Consider the following 15,316-nt stretch of genomic DNA (forward strand, 5'->3'; position numbering starts at 1 on the left):
TTTATTTAATAGAGCTATGTATTAGTGGGCACTTTTAATGCATTTTTTTGCATCCATATCCTCAAATATATTTTTAATAGGTAATGCTGTATTAAAACATTGTAATAGTATTTCAGAAGATTGTGACACACTGCCAAAAACAAAACAAAACAAACAAACAAACAAACAAACCAAACAAACCTAGACAGCATTATAATTCTTCTATCAACCAGTCAGCAGTTCCTATTTTAAGCCAGGTGAAATAACTATGAAGTACAGGAAATTAATGTTGATCCAGACTACTCTAATATTCTCAAAAAAACTAGCATGAATTACTAAAATCAGCTGGAGGTTGTGTGTATGTTAACACCCTAAATATCTGGTGTGCATAAGAACATGTAGACATATGTTTTCTTTCCATGACCCTGTTCCTCATGGTTGCTAAAATGCAGCAAAAGGAGGAACAGAGGTATGGATTTCAAGACATAGCACAAATCAGACTGGCTGCCAAGCTGTCTTTCTTTTTATTCTCAAAATTTTTTTGCTTGGCAGGACAGCTCTTGGAATGGTCATGGATAACAAGCTTCTTGCTAAACAAGAGTCCTGACAAACAACGAGTTCATGGCTTGATCCAACAGAGAATCATTTTAACACTTAAATCAAATAAGTACCCCCCCAAAAAAAGCAAGAAATACCAACATGGTCAGCAATGGAGCAATTGTTTTAAATCCTATTTTAACATGTTACAGAGTTGTCAGTTACTCTTCTGTTATCTAGTTAATAATAAAAAAGGTCTAGACTAAGGCTGTGCAATGTGTCTACAAGAAGTGTACCGTAGCACTCAAAAGTCCCACGGATGAGTCACTTGAATGTCTCCAAGCTAGTTTGCAGATAACAGTGTTTCCAAGAATCTCCTCTAAAACATACTCCCAGGATACTCCCAGAGCTTGGATTAAGCAGCCTCAAATTTGTCTTTTATTTTTGCCTGTGACAAGAGAATTCGCCTCTGGCTGGCCATGGGATTTTCAGAATCCATCACGCTTCTATATGCACAAAGACTATATATTTGGGGCAAGAATCTGATTTTAATTAACAGGTTGGACTTTTTGCAGACATAAATTAAAAAGCAGTATTTTTTTTATTCAAAACAATGCCTAATATGAGTTTATTTAGAATCCACCTTTTTAAAGTGCATATTCTTCTAAGTAGATACTATGACTTTGTGAAAATGCAGATAGCATGTATCACAGAATATAATTTTTAAATAATTGGTTATTTTAAAAATAGCATATCATGCAGTAGCAAACAAGATTATCTGTTCACTTTTTTTTATGGTCACTAAAGAAAAAATGTCTAGTAGAAACATAAAGAATTCTCTGATAGCTTTAGCACCCAGCAGATGGAAAGGGATTATTAAAGATGTGACCATTTCCTTATCTCAAACAACAGGCATTCATATTTCTCCCTTATCATTTTTACTTATTTATTTATTTTTCCAGGTGAAAGTCTCCTCCCTTTTGTTCAGAAATTGTATGAGGCAAGGCAGTAGCAAGTTCGCATTTAAAGATCTAGTATAAAGAAGTTTGCTATTTGGTGCTCAGCTAATGCTATTGACACAGAAAAGTACTGTCCATGAAACACTATGGAATGCCCTCAGGATGGCAGGGCATCCTGAGGGCATTATAAACACAGCACTGAATCTAAGGCTAGAACATTTGGTTTTCCTCATTTATATACACCACACTCCAACTGCTCCTCAGCTTCTTCTCATTCAGTTAACCTTTAAATTTTGAAAAACATAAATTACTTCAAAAAATGAGCATAAAAAGGCTTCTCCGGTAGCCTTTAGATTGTCACTCAGAATGAATATCTAGAACATTACGTTGGTGTATTAAGGGCAGGAATTGTCCCTTCAACTCACCTCTAATTCTTAAAGATAAACACAGACTCTCTTCCCTGCTCCATTCCATTCCTGCTCTCTGGTGTTGTGCTGAGAGGTTCACACACTTGAGAGGATGCAAATAATAACTCTACTAAGCTCTATTAACTCCAAGTTTCCTGATAGAAGTGGTCTGAGGAAGTAGGACAGCTAGTCCTTGTCTTAGGACAACTGAGAATGGATACTAGAAAGAAAAAGCAGGGAATGTGTTGGAACACAATCACCTCTCATGAATGAGAGAATCAGCACCAAGCAACGGAGATCAACAAAAAGAAGAACTAACAACAGGTCAATCATTCAGTCAGAAGATACACTGCTTTCATGACATCTAGGTATTCAAGGAATCAAGAGAATGTAATTTTTTAAATTAAAAAAGAAGAAGGTGTTAAACATAGACAGGTAACTCCAGGAAACTACTTTCCCATCAAAGATCACAAATGCAAGCAGTCTACAAACTATGGATGTCGCTTTACAATGCACAACAGTCTTTAACTGATTTTTATTGAACCATATGTTTCAGAACATAGTGATGGTCAGTAGTCCATGGCACTGAATTTGAACTGCAATCAAGTCTATTAGTCATAATACTAAAAGATTATAAAATACTTAACTTACAGTTTGTAAAAAACACAGATTAAGCAAATGGAACATGAGGCATCCATGTTTTTCCAAACAAATTGCAGATAAGGATGCACGATCTCTACTGGTTCAAGTAAAAAATGGGTATGCAGAATCAAATATGTAAGTACATATATTAAAAAATGAATGTAATTTGGTTAGATGTAACCATACCCAATCTCTGCAGCTGCACAACTTTACTAAAGAGTGCACAATAATCTCAGGTAAGAGGGAAATTGATTTACATTGCCTTCACAAAGTTAACCGCTCTAATTATTAAATAGCCCTCAACATATGGCAAGGAATTATGGAATGTGAAGCAAGAACTGCGTGTTACAAAGTAACCACACAAATGGTTCCCAAATAGCAACACCACTTCTAGAAGGTTAGCAGAATCATACCTTTCTGATGCACAAATTCAGAAAACTAGTGCTGACATACTCTGCACTATAAAGCAAACTATTATTAAGGTGACAGCAGTAAACACAATTTCCTTTAGCTTGTGATTAATTTCATTCAAGCATTAACATGGAAAAAACAGACATAAAATATGTTTAAAGATTAATCTTGACATATTAAAGTGCTTTGGTTCTTATAATTAAAATTTATTAGACTTTTGACAGTATTAATTCAAAGTCTTCCAATGATGCTTTAATTTAGCAGATTGGTGAATTGGACAGCAACACATCCACTATAGCTGCTTCTTGAGACAGATGATTCATTGTTGAACAACATTAATGTCAGAAATTCAAATGTATTAATGTCAGAAATTCAAATGTATGCATATACCATAACAATAAAACTGCTTATGCCATTCTACTTTCAAGTTTCCAAAGGATATTTGAAAAAATTATCATACCGCTGTCTTAATCTGCCTGTTGTTTAAAAGTGGTCGCTGTATAGTACTACAACTTTATCTCCCTCCTTCACTCCCCACCTCTTTTGTCCCGCCCTCCTGCCCTTTCCCCTGTTTCTTGCTCATAGTGGTTTTTCACCTTGGCTTGTATTACCCTAACACTAGGTTGCTGGAAAACAGCATTTTGTTCTACATCATCACCAGTGGCATCTTTAGAAGCCACTGTTAAATATTAATAGTAGCCACTAATACCGACAATTAATACAGACCAAAATACTGTAAAAAACAAAGCCGGCGCAGTTTTAATACACAGGCAATTACAATGGCCTTCTATATGATCCTTGCTGATGAAACACCCCTCCCTCTCTTCTCTCCTCATTATTAATTCTAAAAATTGGATGCACTAGATTGTGCATTGAAAAGGTTATTGTTAAAAACGGTCACGAAATGGTGGCATTGCAAGAAGACAGACACATGAATATGTACTCAGGAATACTGTCAGAATCAACAGATCTATCTCAGACCACTCAACAACACCAGCAAAATTGTATTGGCACCAAAGGAAGGCCATACAATCTGTGGATAGAAAAGGATTTTTGCTTTCTACCTACCCAGGAGTCTGCCTCCTCCATCCAGGTTCATCAGAGAAGAAATCTTTCAGGCAGCTGAATATTAGTGACTGTGCCTGGGAGGTGGGTAAGGCAAGTCTGGGTTTCACGCCACAAAAAAAAAGTAGACAGCTGCACCTACATGGCATGTCTCACCTGGATTTGGTTAAAGCTATATTTACATGGAATGAAATAAATTAATGACATTTTGGTCAAAGAAGACAGGTGGACATTTACTATAAGAATGTATAAAATAGATATTTAGAAAAGGGAATGGCAATATAAAAACAGAAGAATAAAACAGGAGGAATTCTGGAAAGTGTCTTGGGGCACTTCAGAAGGGCAGTGTTTAGAGGTTCCTGGGTGCTTCCTGAAGAGGTGTTGATTTCTAGGATATAGTGTTGTGCAGCTTTTCAGTTCCCTGTACTCTGTCAAAGTAAATTGAGAATGATTCAATGAAACAGAAATGAAATAGAAATTAAATACAGTGCCTCGCCTTTAAAATACTGTCTTTTCCAATATTTAACCCTTTTCAGGACCCCAGCTTATGGTGATGGTAGGAGAAATGTGGCTAGAGTCACTTTTAGTCTATTAGTCAAGTCAAGAGACTGCTGAATGTCAAAAAATACAAGGCAAAGACCATGAAAAAAAGGATATATCCTTTGCATTTCTGCAGATCTTTTTTGTCTATCCCAAATCTTCTATTTATCAGTGGATTTTTCATGAATAATAAGCTTGACAGTTGTACAACATTTTGCATTCTTCTGTTCATAAGCAGTCTAAATTTTTCATCTACATGGATATTTTTATTCAACTATATCTTCAAGAACTGACATACTAAATTTAATTTTTTTCATCTTTGTCAATTAAGATGGAAAACTGCAGCCATTATTTCAATATCTTGCTGGCTGTCAGTCACAGAATCTTAGAATAATTTAGTTTAAAAAGAACCTTTGGAAGGTCCAAAGCAGAGCCAGATCTGAAGACAGATCAGGTTGCCCAGGTCATATTCTGTCAAATTTTGAGTGTCTCCACAAAGATGGAAACTCCACCACATCTCTGAGCAGCCATTATCTCTGCAACTGTTGAAAATCACCATCATTGGCCTAACAGTTATGAGCTTGCCTAGTAAAGCTAAGGAGGCAAAAAAATAATTCTTGTTCATTTTTTTGTCATTTTCAATTATGTATCATAAATAAAGATAGTATTATTACATTAATTTCACCACAGTCATGCCTTGAATGTAGTAGAAGCCTGTTGTGCTATGCCAAATGTATGTGTTGTGGAAGTTTTTTTCTTTTCGGGGTGCTAAAACACAGGAAATATACTTAAATATATATTTACCATCATAGGCTTCAAGAACAAAGGTTAAAAAGCCCCCAGCCTTTTCTGCACAAAGAAGCTGAAGGAGTTCTCCATGCTGAAGGAGTTCTCCATGTTCACTTAATCCCAAGTTTTTAGTTTTCACTGAAAATAAAATGTCAAAACTTGCCAACGAATTGTCTTGAAAATTATGCATGACTTTTTGCTTAAATATTGGTTGTTACCACACAAGCAGAAATCAACAGCTCTAAAATAGTCATGCCTATTCCTATCACAGCATGTTGTAACTGCCATTTTTTCTTAAATCAAACACACTTTTAAGGTCCATTTTTCCAGCTCTGTGAAGAGCAGGGTATTACAAATATTGCCTGCATCCTATATATCTAAACCCAAAAAGTCAAAGGCCATCAATGTTTTATTAACTGCTCTTTTAATAGTTCTTCACCAAAACTTTCATAATATTTTTAGGTGATTATATAACTGAATAAGAGATCTCTATAGCTTCCTTCTTACATTCTTAATTAGCAGTCTTTTTTTGGTATATCTTACTAAAGAAAATATTTGAAATGTAATTTTCTGTGTGTCTCCTATACAAAGAAAACACAAAATGGAGTACTCCATGGCAGTAAACATCAAAGGATTTCCCTGATACTGTTTATAAGTACATCTTTTAGTGCAACCCAGAACATTATTAATTTTTTATTACAAAATCTCTTTGTTTCTAGAGAATTACTAACAATTTTGTCATTGCAAGCAACATATACATTGATTACTACAGTTTAAATTCATTTTTACTTGGCTAAAATCCACTACTAAAAATCCATGAAATCCATTAAAATCCCCCAAAGTTATCCTGGATGAATTTCTAATGCACTTAAATATTTCTGAAAATGTTTCAGAGTTAGATTATTTAAATAATAATTATATTTCCAATTCAGATGGCATTATGCAAATTGTATCATTTCACAAGGGTAATAAAAACTTTGGGACTATGATGTTGCAATCCTTTGGTACTTAGCTATTTAAACTAGTCAGCCTGAATGAGAAGCAGTTCTATATTTCAGACAGAAAAAATCTTTGCAAGATTTATGTAACATGATAGAAGGCCTTAGTACAAAACAGTCAACAGTAGAATACCGTGGATATCAGCAAAACTACTGCTTTTCAACTACTTTCTAAATAACCCAGAATAACTGCATCACAGAGAAAAGGTGATATTTGTCTTGGCCCATCAAATCTCTCTGAAAAATTCAACCATCCCGTCAGTCTTATTTACAAAGAGCACCAATGAGCTACACAGAAATCTGCAGTATTTGCTTTCATGTCTGCCTTGTAGATGAGACAAAAGTAAGCAAAGCTTTAATTCAGCCTTGGTGTCGTCAGCAGTAATTCTAGCATTAGAAGCAAAGGCTGATGCCTTGCCAGGAGAAAAAAAACAAACAGTACTGAATATACATTTTCAGTGAACTGGGAGATCCTCCCAGACAAGCTCCTTTATAGGCATAGATAACTTTACTGCAAAGTAACTAAATTTCTGTTAACTCTTCTGAGGTGTAACATTTTGTCACTTTGCATCAGGCAACACTTTCCCCAGCTGCAATATTCTGCACAGTGATAGCATTCTTTTTATTTTGCTACCCTCACTCTTCATTTATTCACAGACTTTAAACAGATAGATAGATAGATAGATAGATAGATAGATAGATGATAGATAAATAGATAGATCGATCGATCGATCGATAGATAGATAAACAGACAACCTTTGTCTAGCCACTCAGTCACTATCCTATTCTACATAATTTTTGCTGATTTGTTCTTCTGTATCAAAGAGATTTCTGAGGGTTTTTTACCCTTCCACTTTCCTAATGTTTCATTCCCTGGAATGCTTATAGCTACGACTTAGTTCTGTTCTTGGATTTTAGCACCATCTGCATGCCCTGGATAAGTAATTAATGAGATTTTCATATCCTCCTCTCTATTTCTTTTCCATTTTTTATAAGGAATGCTTTTTGCCAATACACATTATCCACAACACTAATATAAATTAACTTGAGTTTCTCTCTGACTCCTCTGAAAGCACTATTTTGGGAAGATTCTATGTGGCTCTTCCTGGTAAAAAAAGAGCATACAATAGCTTACTTCTTTGTGTCCCAGCATAACTGCAAAGATAGTGGGATTTTAGAAAATGCAACTGCTGTTCTGAATTGCTCTGGCAGAGAGACATTACCATTTCCAAAAGATGAAACTGGAGCCAAGAAAGGCTAAGGAAGCAACCAGAACTGAGGGGGGAAACTGCAATTTTTTTCTTTAAAAACACTAGTAAAAACTTTCCAGTAGTGTTCTGCAACAGAAATAGTCAAAGAATCTTCTTTTACGGTACACTGAATTTGTATTAAGCATGTTGGGGGTTGACAAAAACAGCTAAGTTTGGAATGCCCAGCTAGGGGACTGGTGCAAGTACAAACTTTTTTGAAGTTGATTAAAAACTCTGAATCACAGAAATGTGTAAATATACTGCCCTAAATTTAACATATTCCAGATTATCAGCAAATGATCATGGCCCTGTGTCCTGGCAACTGACAACATACAACTATTTGATAAACACAGATAGATACAGATATATATATATATGTATATAGCTCTCCTGATCAGGGGAGGATGGGTATTCCGTGAAAAAATGGGTTTTCCCTTTTGCTCATGTTGGTGAGCACTCCATAAAACTTTCAATCACTGAGTCTGATATTCTACACTACTACACCGATTCCATGCAACGATATATCCAGTGCTCCAAAGATGAAAGATCATACCCACAAGTGCTCAGGCCTCACCATCTCTTTGACAACAATAGTCAGCTACAATTCCTCTCAGTTTTATTCAGTAAAATTTATTTACAAAATTTTGGGGGAAAAAGGGGTTTGGTCTGTTTGCAAGTGAAATGCAACAGAGATTATTGTTTAAAGCAATCAGAACATCTGAAAGTAGAGATGGATCAGTCAAAATGGAACCACAGTGGCCCTTAGTTTTCACCCACCTACTGTCTCATCTTCCTCTTTTTTTAACAAGCAGCATTCACCTCTTTGTTTACAATGAGAATGCCACTCCTGAAGCTGGTGAGACTGATCACAGTTTGTGGAAGGATCCTCAAATTGTATAAATTTCTATAGTTCTTCTCAATGTGAACATGGCTGTTGAAATTTCAAGCTATGAAGTCCAGTCCTCTGTCCTTGTAACCTCCCTTGTTTTTTTCCCCTCCAATATTTTTTTCATTTTCTGAGCCTTTTATTCAATTATGTTTTATAAATTTGGAAGAGTAGAATAGACAGAAGTTCTATAGCTGTTGGAAATTACCAATTTCAAATGTGAGAAAGTAATGGAGGTTTAGCTTATGGAGGAATGGTCAGAATACTGAAATATCCAATATGATCATGTCTCTTGATGGGGCAGAGGAGAGCAGACACAGCAGATAATTCATCACTTCCAGATTTGAATGAAGCTATATCTTAGCTTCAAAATTCTGTTCTCATTATTTCAAGATCTAGATTCTTTTTTGATCTTTTGCTTATTATTTTGTTATGTGGATTTTCTTCTCTACATCCCAATAAAAATCAAAGGATTTATGAAAAAGTGTTACCCTAGATGTCTTGCAAATATTACAGCAAATAAAGAGAAAAAAATATTTTCATGATTTTGTAGAAAATCGTAAACAATCAAACTCTTTCTCACTTGTCATTTGCAAGGCTGAACTTCATACAAATTAGTGCTAATGACATAGGGAATTTGTTTTGAAGCGAAACTTGTAATTTATTTTGATGCCTAAGCAGAAATGGCATGGAATGTTTGGGTAAAACAGTTCATGTCAGAACTAAAAGTGTAGTCAAGAGTGTTCTACCTGCAATCCTGTGCTTAGCATAAAATGAGTACAGAGAAAGAATTATCTCCCCTTGAATACATATGCATATCCATACAAACACAGTAGGTTGGGGTATTATCTAAGTCATATGAGATGTCTCTGGCTTCAGAGGATTGTGCAATGTCTTCTTCTCCCTGCCTGCACCCGATTTGCAGGTTATTTCATCGCTGTAGTGTTCATACATCATTCAAGGATCCCAGTTGCTAGGACAGCCAATAGCCAACAGTCAAAACCTGTTTATACGACAGATATAAACGACCTGTTTATATCACCAGTAAAACTTAAAGCTGAGTCGTCTATGGAAAATAGTACTCAGTTTTGAAGTGTAGCAATGTATCAGTAAAGCATCAAGTTACATACTGTAAGTACTTACACCAAGTCTCCCAGTAAAATTAATTACAAATCTATCCTTCAATTCAAGAACTAATTCCCAAACATACATTTACTCAGTTGAATTTATATACAGTCTTTCAAGGAGTCCATATGTTTCCATTTGGTGGGTCAATGGTTAGCTAAATTGACAGTGTTAAGCTAAAACTTTTCATTACTAAAAGAATGAGCTGAATTTTTGCTCTAAGACATCTCTGAAAATGTCTTTCACAGCAAGTGAAAGTGGGTTGATGGACATTTCTTGCTTTCAAAAGACTTTAAAAGAATCCATCTCAGACCCTGGACTGTTTCTGTTGTAGCACATGTCAGGCCAGATTGTGATCTCAGTCATAGTAGAGTAGCATGATTATGCAAACAGCTATGCCAAAGTAAACATTCTACTAGTTTCAGCTGAGCTATTTCAGATTTGTAAAAATGCAAGAACAGAACTTAGACTAAGTATATTAAATTAATGATGTGTATCATGGTCAGAATGCAGTAATCTATGCAAAAACACTTTTAGAAACTGCCAGGGCTTACAAGGCACATAGCGTCGAAAAAAAAATTAATTATTTCCACACCTCTTTTCAGAGTATAAGTCAATAGAGAAAAAGGGATAAAGTGCTACAAAATTTCTGAAATATAGAAGTCCATATTTACTATGCATTATGTACAAAAGCATTGTCTGGTATACTTCATATCACGGACTATCACAACTGGCATTTACAAGTGTTCTTTTAAACTGTAGGAATCCATCCATCCACAACTGAAGTATTCTTGAAGATTAAGATTAATGTGTCATGAATCATCACGGTTTAATATGCATGACACAGTTCCATTTCACACATGTTCTGCATGGGTTGATTGTCGTGTATACTAATATCAAACAGATGTAAATTCTTTAATTTTTGTGCTCCCAAAGTATGTTTTAATTACCTAGGAGGCTTCATGCAGGAAAAGAGGAAAGTATTTTGAAGTAGATTTAATGAAAAATCTAAAAGAAAAATCCATTTGATTTTTTTAATATCATGCTCTTAACAATTTAAATTTTAATATTAAAAAGAATATTTGATATGCAAAGGAACTGCAGACTGCTCTGATTAAAGGGCACATTGCCTGTTGTAAACAAGAAAATAACCTTTCATTATTTTTCTAATAAAGAACCTGCCAACTGAACACGAGCTTGGTGATATGAAATGTTTCTGCAAGTCATGGTATGTGTATACAATGCCTAAATTCTTAAATTTGGGTATTTTGCAAAGAAATCAAAATTCCATGTAAAATATCACTATATAAATTCTCACATCAACCGTGCTATAAGTCCCATTTTATGTATGATCTAAATTAAAAAGTCTTTAAATGTAAAATATTTCACAAGCCTCCATTATAGAGAGGCCAGAAATGGACATGAAAAGATATCCTAGGTTAAAAATAATGTGTAATGAGAAAGCTGTTTCCAGCCAGCGCCAGCTCCCACTTTCTGCTGTGTCAGATGCAAGCTATGATTCTCCAGGACCAGAAGAGCAGCAGAGCCACAGGTTAAGATGGAATAGTGTTGGATAAAAACTGTGAGCTTTAACTAATTCCTAATTTGATCAAACTGAGTTGTTACTGTAATTTCCATGGAAGGTAGAGCACGTCTCTAGCTTTGGGCCCGATCTTACTGAAATCAACAGGAATAGGAATGACTCCCAGGGATTTTGCACTAGAATTAGTTTTAGCAAGCTGAAACAGTTTCCACTTGAAAATTATAATTATCAAAACTCTTACAAATAATAACAGTAATAGTAACAGTGTTATATTTGATACATACATGTTAATGTTAGCATAAACAGCAGATATACAATAATAGTAGATAAAATATTATCAAAACTAAGATATTCAGCCCTTCCCCATGCCAGAGATCTTTTTGCACAGTAATGTTTTCAACACCACACAAATTATTTAAATTTTTTGCCTACATACTGACATAAGCTGGCATAGAGCTTTAAAATGAAAATATGAACTGACATTTTGAAAAATAGTGGACAATCATGGCACTAGAGTGCAGTGACCTCTGTCTTCCAGTATTCGCTTTTTTTCTTTATTTCTTTTTCCAAATGCCTAAATAAGTGCAAGGTGCCCAGAAACAAAATTTATATTACCAATGAAACCCTAGTTCCAAGGGAGTTAAAATACATTTCCAATGAATTTACTGGGCCAATAAATGAATCTACAGTGTAGAATTCACACACACCACACAAAACATTTGTGCAGATTTCTAAAAACATACATTCATCGCATTGCAGGAAATGAAGCCTGCATTCCTTGTTCAACCAAAATTCCCTGGCTGGAATAACAGCTTTAGATGTTATTTTTGTTCTCATTCTGTTTTACTTTGTTAAATCACCAGATTTTTTTTTCTTTTTACTTAAGATAAATGTGTGAAAGTGCCTCCTTTCCATTCATAGATGTTATCTTCCTCAAACTTCAAATGATTCATCTGGGTGAATGTAGTTATAAATAATTTATCAAGATACGTACCAGTTGTTAGGAAAAAAAAACCCTGAAGGAGGAATATCATTGCATAAATCTGAACATTAAAATTGATTTTTAAGAAATCAATCTTTAATTGGTTTTATTACCTCCTAATCCAGGTCTGAGGCGATTATCATAACCATCCAGAAGTCTGTCTAGAATTCTTGTAAAGATGGTGATGTTATTCTTAGCTTCATCTTCCAGGGAGTCAGCCAGCACTGATCTAAATGGACATTTTACATTTTAGAAAATGCTAGGTATGTTTTAAGATACACTCAACATGCGTTTTTTTCAGGCTGGCCTTTAACTTGCTGCACTCTAACAGGAAGGGTGTAGTTAACAGTATATGAGCATACAATTTACATGTATATATACAACAAGTTCAGAAATATAAGAGTCAATGACATACTATTTAAAATTTCAAGGAAGTCATTTTCCAGTAGTCTCTACTTCTAGTCATCGTTGCCTCACTGTGAATGCTGTTTCAAAGCTCCAATAACACATTTGGCTGTGTAGGTGAAAAAGCCTAAAAGAGCTTCCCAGGCCTCAGTGGCACATCACTTAAGGACCATCTCCTTCCAGCTCTGTCTTATCTGTCCTCACTTAGGTATACTCTATCTGTCGGTAAATTCTGTGGATATGCTTCCACCCAATGGTCATGTAATGTACATGACCAGAAGAACTAACATGAGGGAAAACTCCAGTGATCATGCTCAGGGAGTCCTCTGACGCCAGCAGTTGGTGGGTGGAAACAACAATGCTGACTAGCAAGCTGCAGGATAGCTGTGAATAGCCTTCATATTTTTAAAATGTTATTTTGTCATAAAAAGCATTATCTCATATTCCACTAGATGCAGACAAACCTTATAAAAGTTGGATAGAGAAAGAAATAATAAATAAAGAATAAAGAAGAATCTATAGATCATCGATTGTTTCAAACTTCCCCGATCAAGAAAGAGACATTACAGCCTTTATGGGTCAAATCTCTGTGGAACACACTAGGGACTGGAACATGAACCTGCTGCCCAGGCAGCTATGGTGCTTAACAGTCCTCTGGGACGTGGGCACCCAGAACAAAGGGGTTTGGTGTCAGGGAAACCCTCACATGCAGAAAGCCTCACATATGCAACTATTACTGTGCCAACAATTTTAAGCACCATGCATGTGAAATGCATGAGCTCATTAGTCTTACCTACTTAATACCAGTATATTGGTATCAAGAGAGTAAAGCATCATATGCTACATGCATTACCATTTATACCTTTTCCAGCCATCTAAATTTTTAACCTGAAATGTTTGAGTATTTATCATCTCTGAATGAACTACTGATCGAGGCATTCTGAATGCCATAAAAGCAAGCATATTTTCTTCCTCCTCCAAACCAAAAGTAGGTTTGGGTGATGCTTTCTCTAAAGCAAGCTATAAAATGACTAAAGATAGGGCTTTATCTTGGTCTCCAGTTCAACAGCATAGAGGAAGTATTTAAATGTAAATCATTGCAGTTGGTGCTTTCCACCACATAAAACACATAATCGACCCAAATCAGATAACTTTGAAAGAACACATCAAAACGTCATGTGTGATTTTACTGATGTGTCAGTTTTTTCTTAATTTTAATTATTGGATGGATCATTTTTTTGTTTGTGAAATGTATTTCTGTACCATAAGTCTCTGCCATTCTTAAGCCTCTCTTTAAGATACAAGAGTTTTTTGAACCCGAGACTCCACTAAGAAATTAGATCTTAAAATTATATCAAATTAGGGTCAAATCCTGCAAACTTTACTCAGGCATAAACTCCTTAATTACGCATGTAGTCTCTTTGACGTCAATAAGATTACTCACTTGAGTAGGGTTTGCAGGATCTGGCCCACTGTGACTCAACTAATACTGCACCATAGTTAGGTATAAAGTGAGATAGAAAATGTAGTTTCAAGAAATATTTTGTTCACTGGGAAACAAACAAAAATAATTGCAGACTTTTAAAATCATATAAAACTTGCATTATTTGGCATACAACCCTTACCATATTAGGGCAAGACCTACTGCAGCCAAAGAACCAAAGCAAGTAAACTGAAGTTACAAACTAGAATTAATTACAAGTTTAGGGACTGCAAGCAACACAAAAGTACTATGTGATTAAAATTACTTCCTCTTATGCTCTCACTTTAGAAATGGAGAACTTTAACATAAGAAAAGTTGATTAATAAATTATGTTATTGTTTTATTTTATGTGATTGTGAAGTTGTATGCTATCTCCACCTAGAGGTCTAAAGCTTTAATATCATTTTGAATTCTGTTATGTTTGACTAAAAAAAAAAAATCAAGAAAAAAAAAGACATGCCCATATTACAAAATATTTAAGCATTATTTTAGAGATCGTGATTTGCCGTGTGACTTCATGATAATCTCTTTCTCCATCTTGACTGTTCTGTATGGTACAGAATAACAGTGATACAGTAACTCCAATAAATCTTTAAGATCCAATAAGGCATTTAAAGAAACTGCTGTTTTAATGGTGAAATAAAGCATGAATTCACAAACTGTTTAAGGACAAAAGACTAGGCTTTTATGGTCCCTAAACTACATTCTACTGCATTTGCTCAGAAAACTGTGTAATACTGCATTCAAACAGCTAAGAAAGATTTTTTCATTACGTTACGACATACTATACTTTTATAAGCTCTCACACAAGCTTATTCTTAACAGATTGGAACATACGTGTTTGCACTGAACAACAAAACTAAATATCCTCTCACCTTGTTGGCAGCCACACCAATAAAACGAGAAGAACCAACTGCATCTCGGAGAGTGCCAGTTTCCTCTTCATCGCCGCTCTTTGCAAAACCTAACGGTGCAAGAAAAACACAAACCCACTCTCAACGACAGTCTCCGCCAAGCAGTGCTTTCAACTTAACTGGAGGAAAAATATGTCACTTCACTGGAGAAACCACCGAAATTCCGCAGCACTTTTCACTACTAGCAACTTATTGTATCTCCATCTTTCCCAACGATCCTGCTCTGTGCAAAGAGGCAACGTATGATCAGAAGTGGCATGTGAGCCGGCGCATCAGATGCTTTCCTGTTCCGTGATGTGAAAGCCCCAAGACGAAGAGGAACAAAAAATAAAAAACGTATGTATGGGAGGACGGGGGTTTAACCACCCCTCGCCTCACTACGGCACACCGCAGCCGGGGGG

The 15,316-nt window shown here is 35.4% G+C and overlaps 1 protein-coding gene across 1 annotated transcript in view; it reads right to left on the reverse strand.

The window, feature by feature from the left end:
• GABRA2 (gamma-aminobutyric acid type A receptor alpha2 subunit) overlaps positions 1-15,002 on the reverse strand; it is a 63,297-nt gene extending 48,295 nt beyond the window's left edge. The window contains exons 1-2 of the mRNA XM_008927432.3: positions 14,877-15,002; positions 12,227-12,342 (exon numbers count right to left, since the gene is read on the reverse strand). Of these exons, the coding sequence (XP_008925680.1) occupies positions 12,227-12,342; positions 14,877-14,947 (187 nt within the window). The 5' untranslated portion in view covers positions 14,948-15,002. The remainder of the gene's footprint in view (positions 1-12,226; positions 12,343-14,876) is intronic.
• Between the last annotated feature and the right edge of the window lie 314 nt (positions 15,003-15,316).

This window comes from Manacus vitellinus, unplaced genomic scaffold (assembly GCF_001715985.3).
Source record: "Manacus vitellinus isolate BGI_N305 unplaced genomic scaffold, ASM171598v3 scaffold_0_pilon, whole genome shotgun sequence".
Lineage (NCBI taxonomy): Eukaryota > Metazoa > Chordata > Aves > Passeriformes > Pipridae > Manacus > Manacus vitellinus.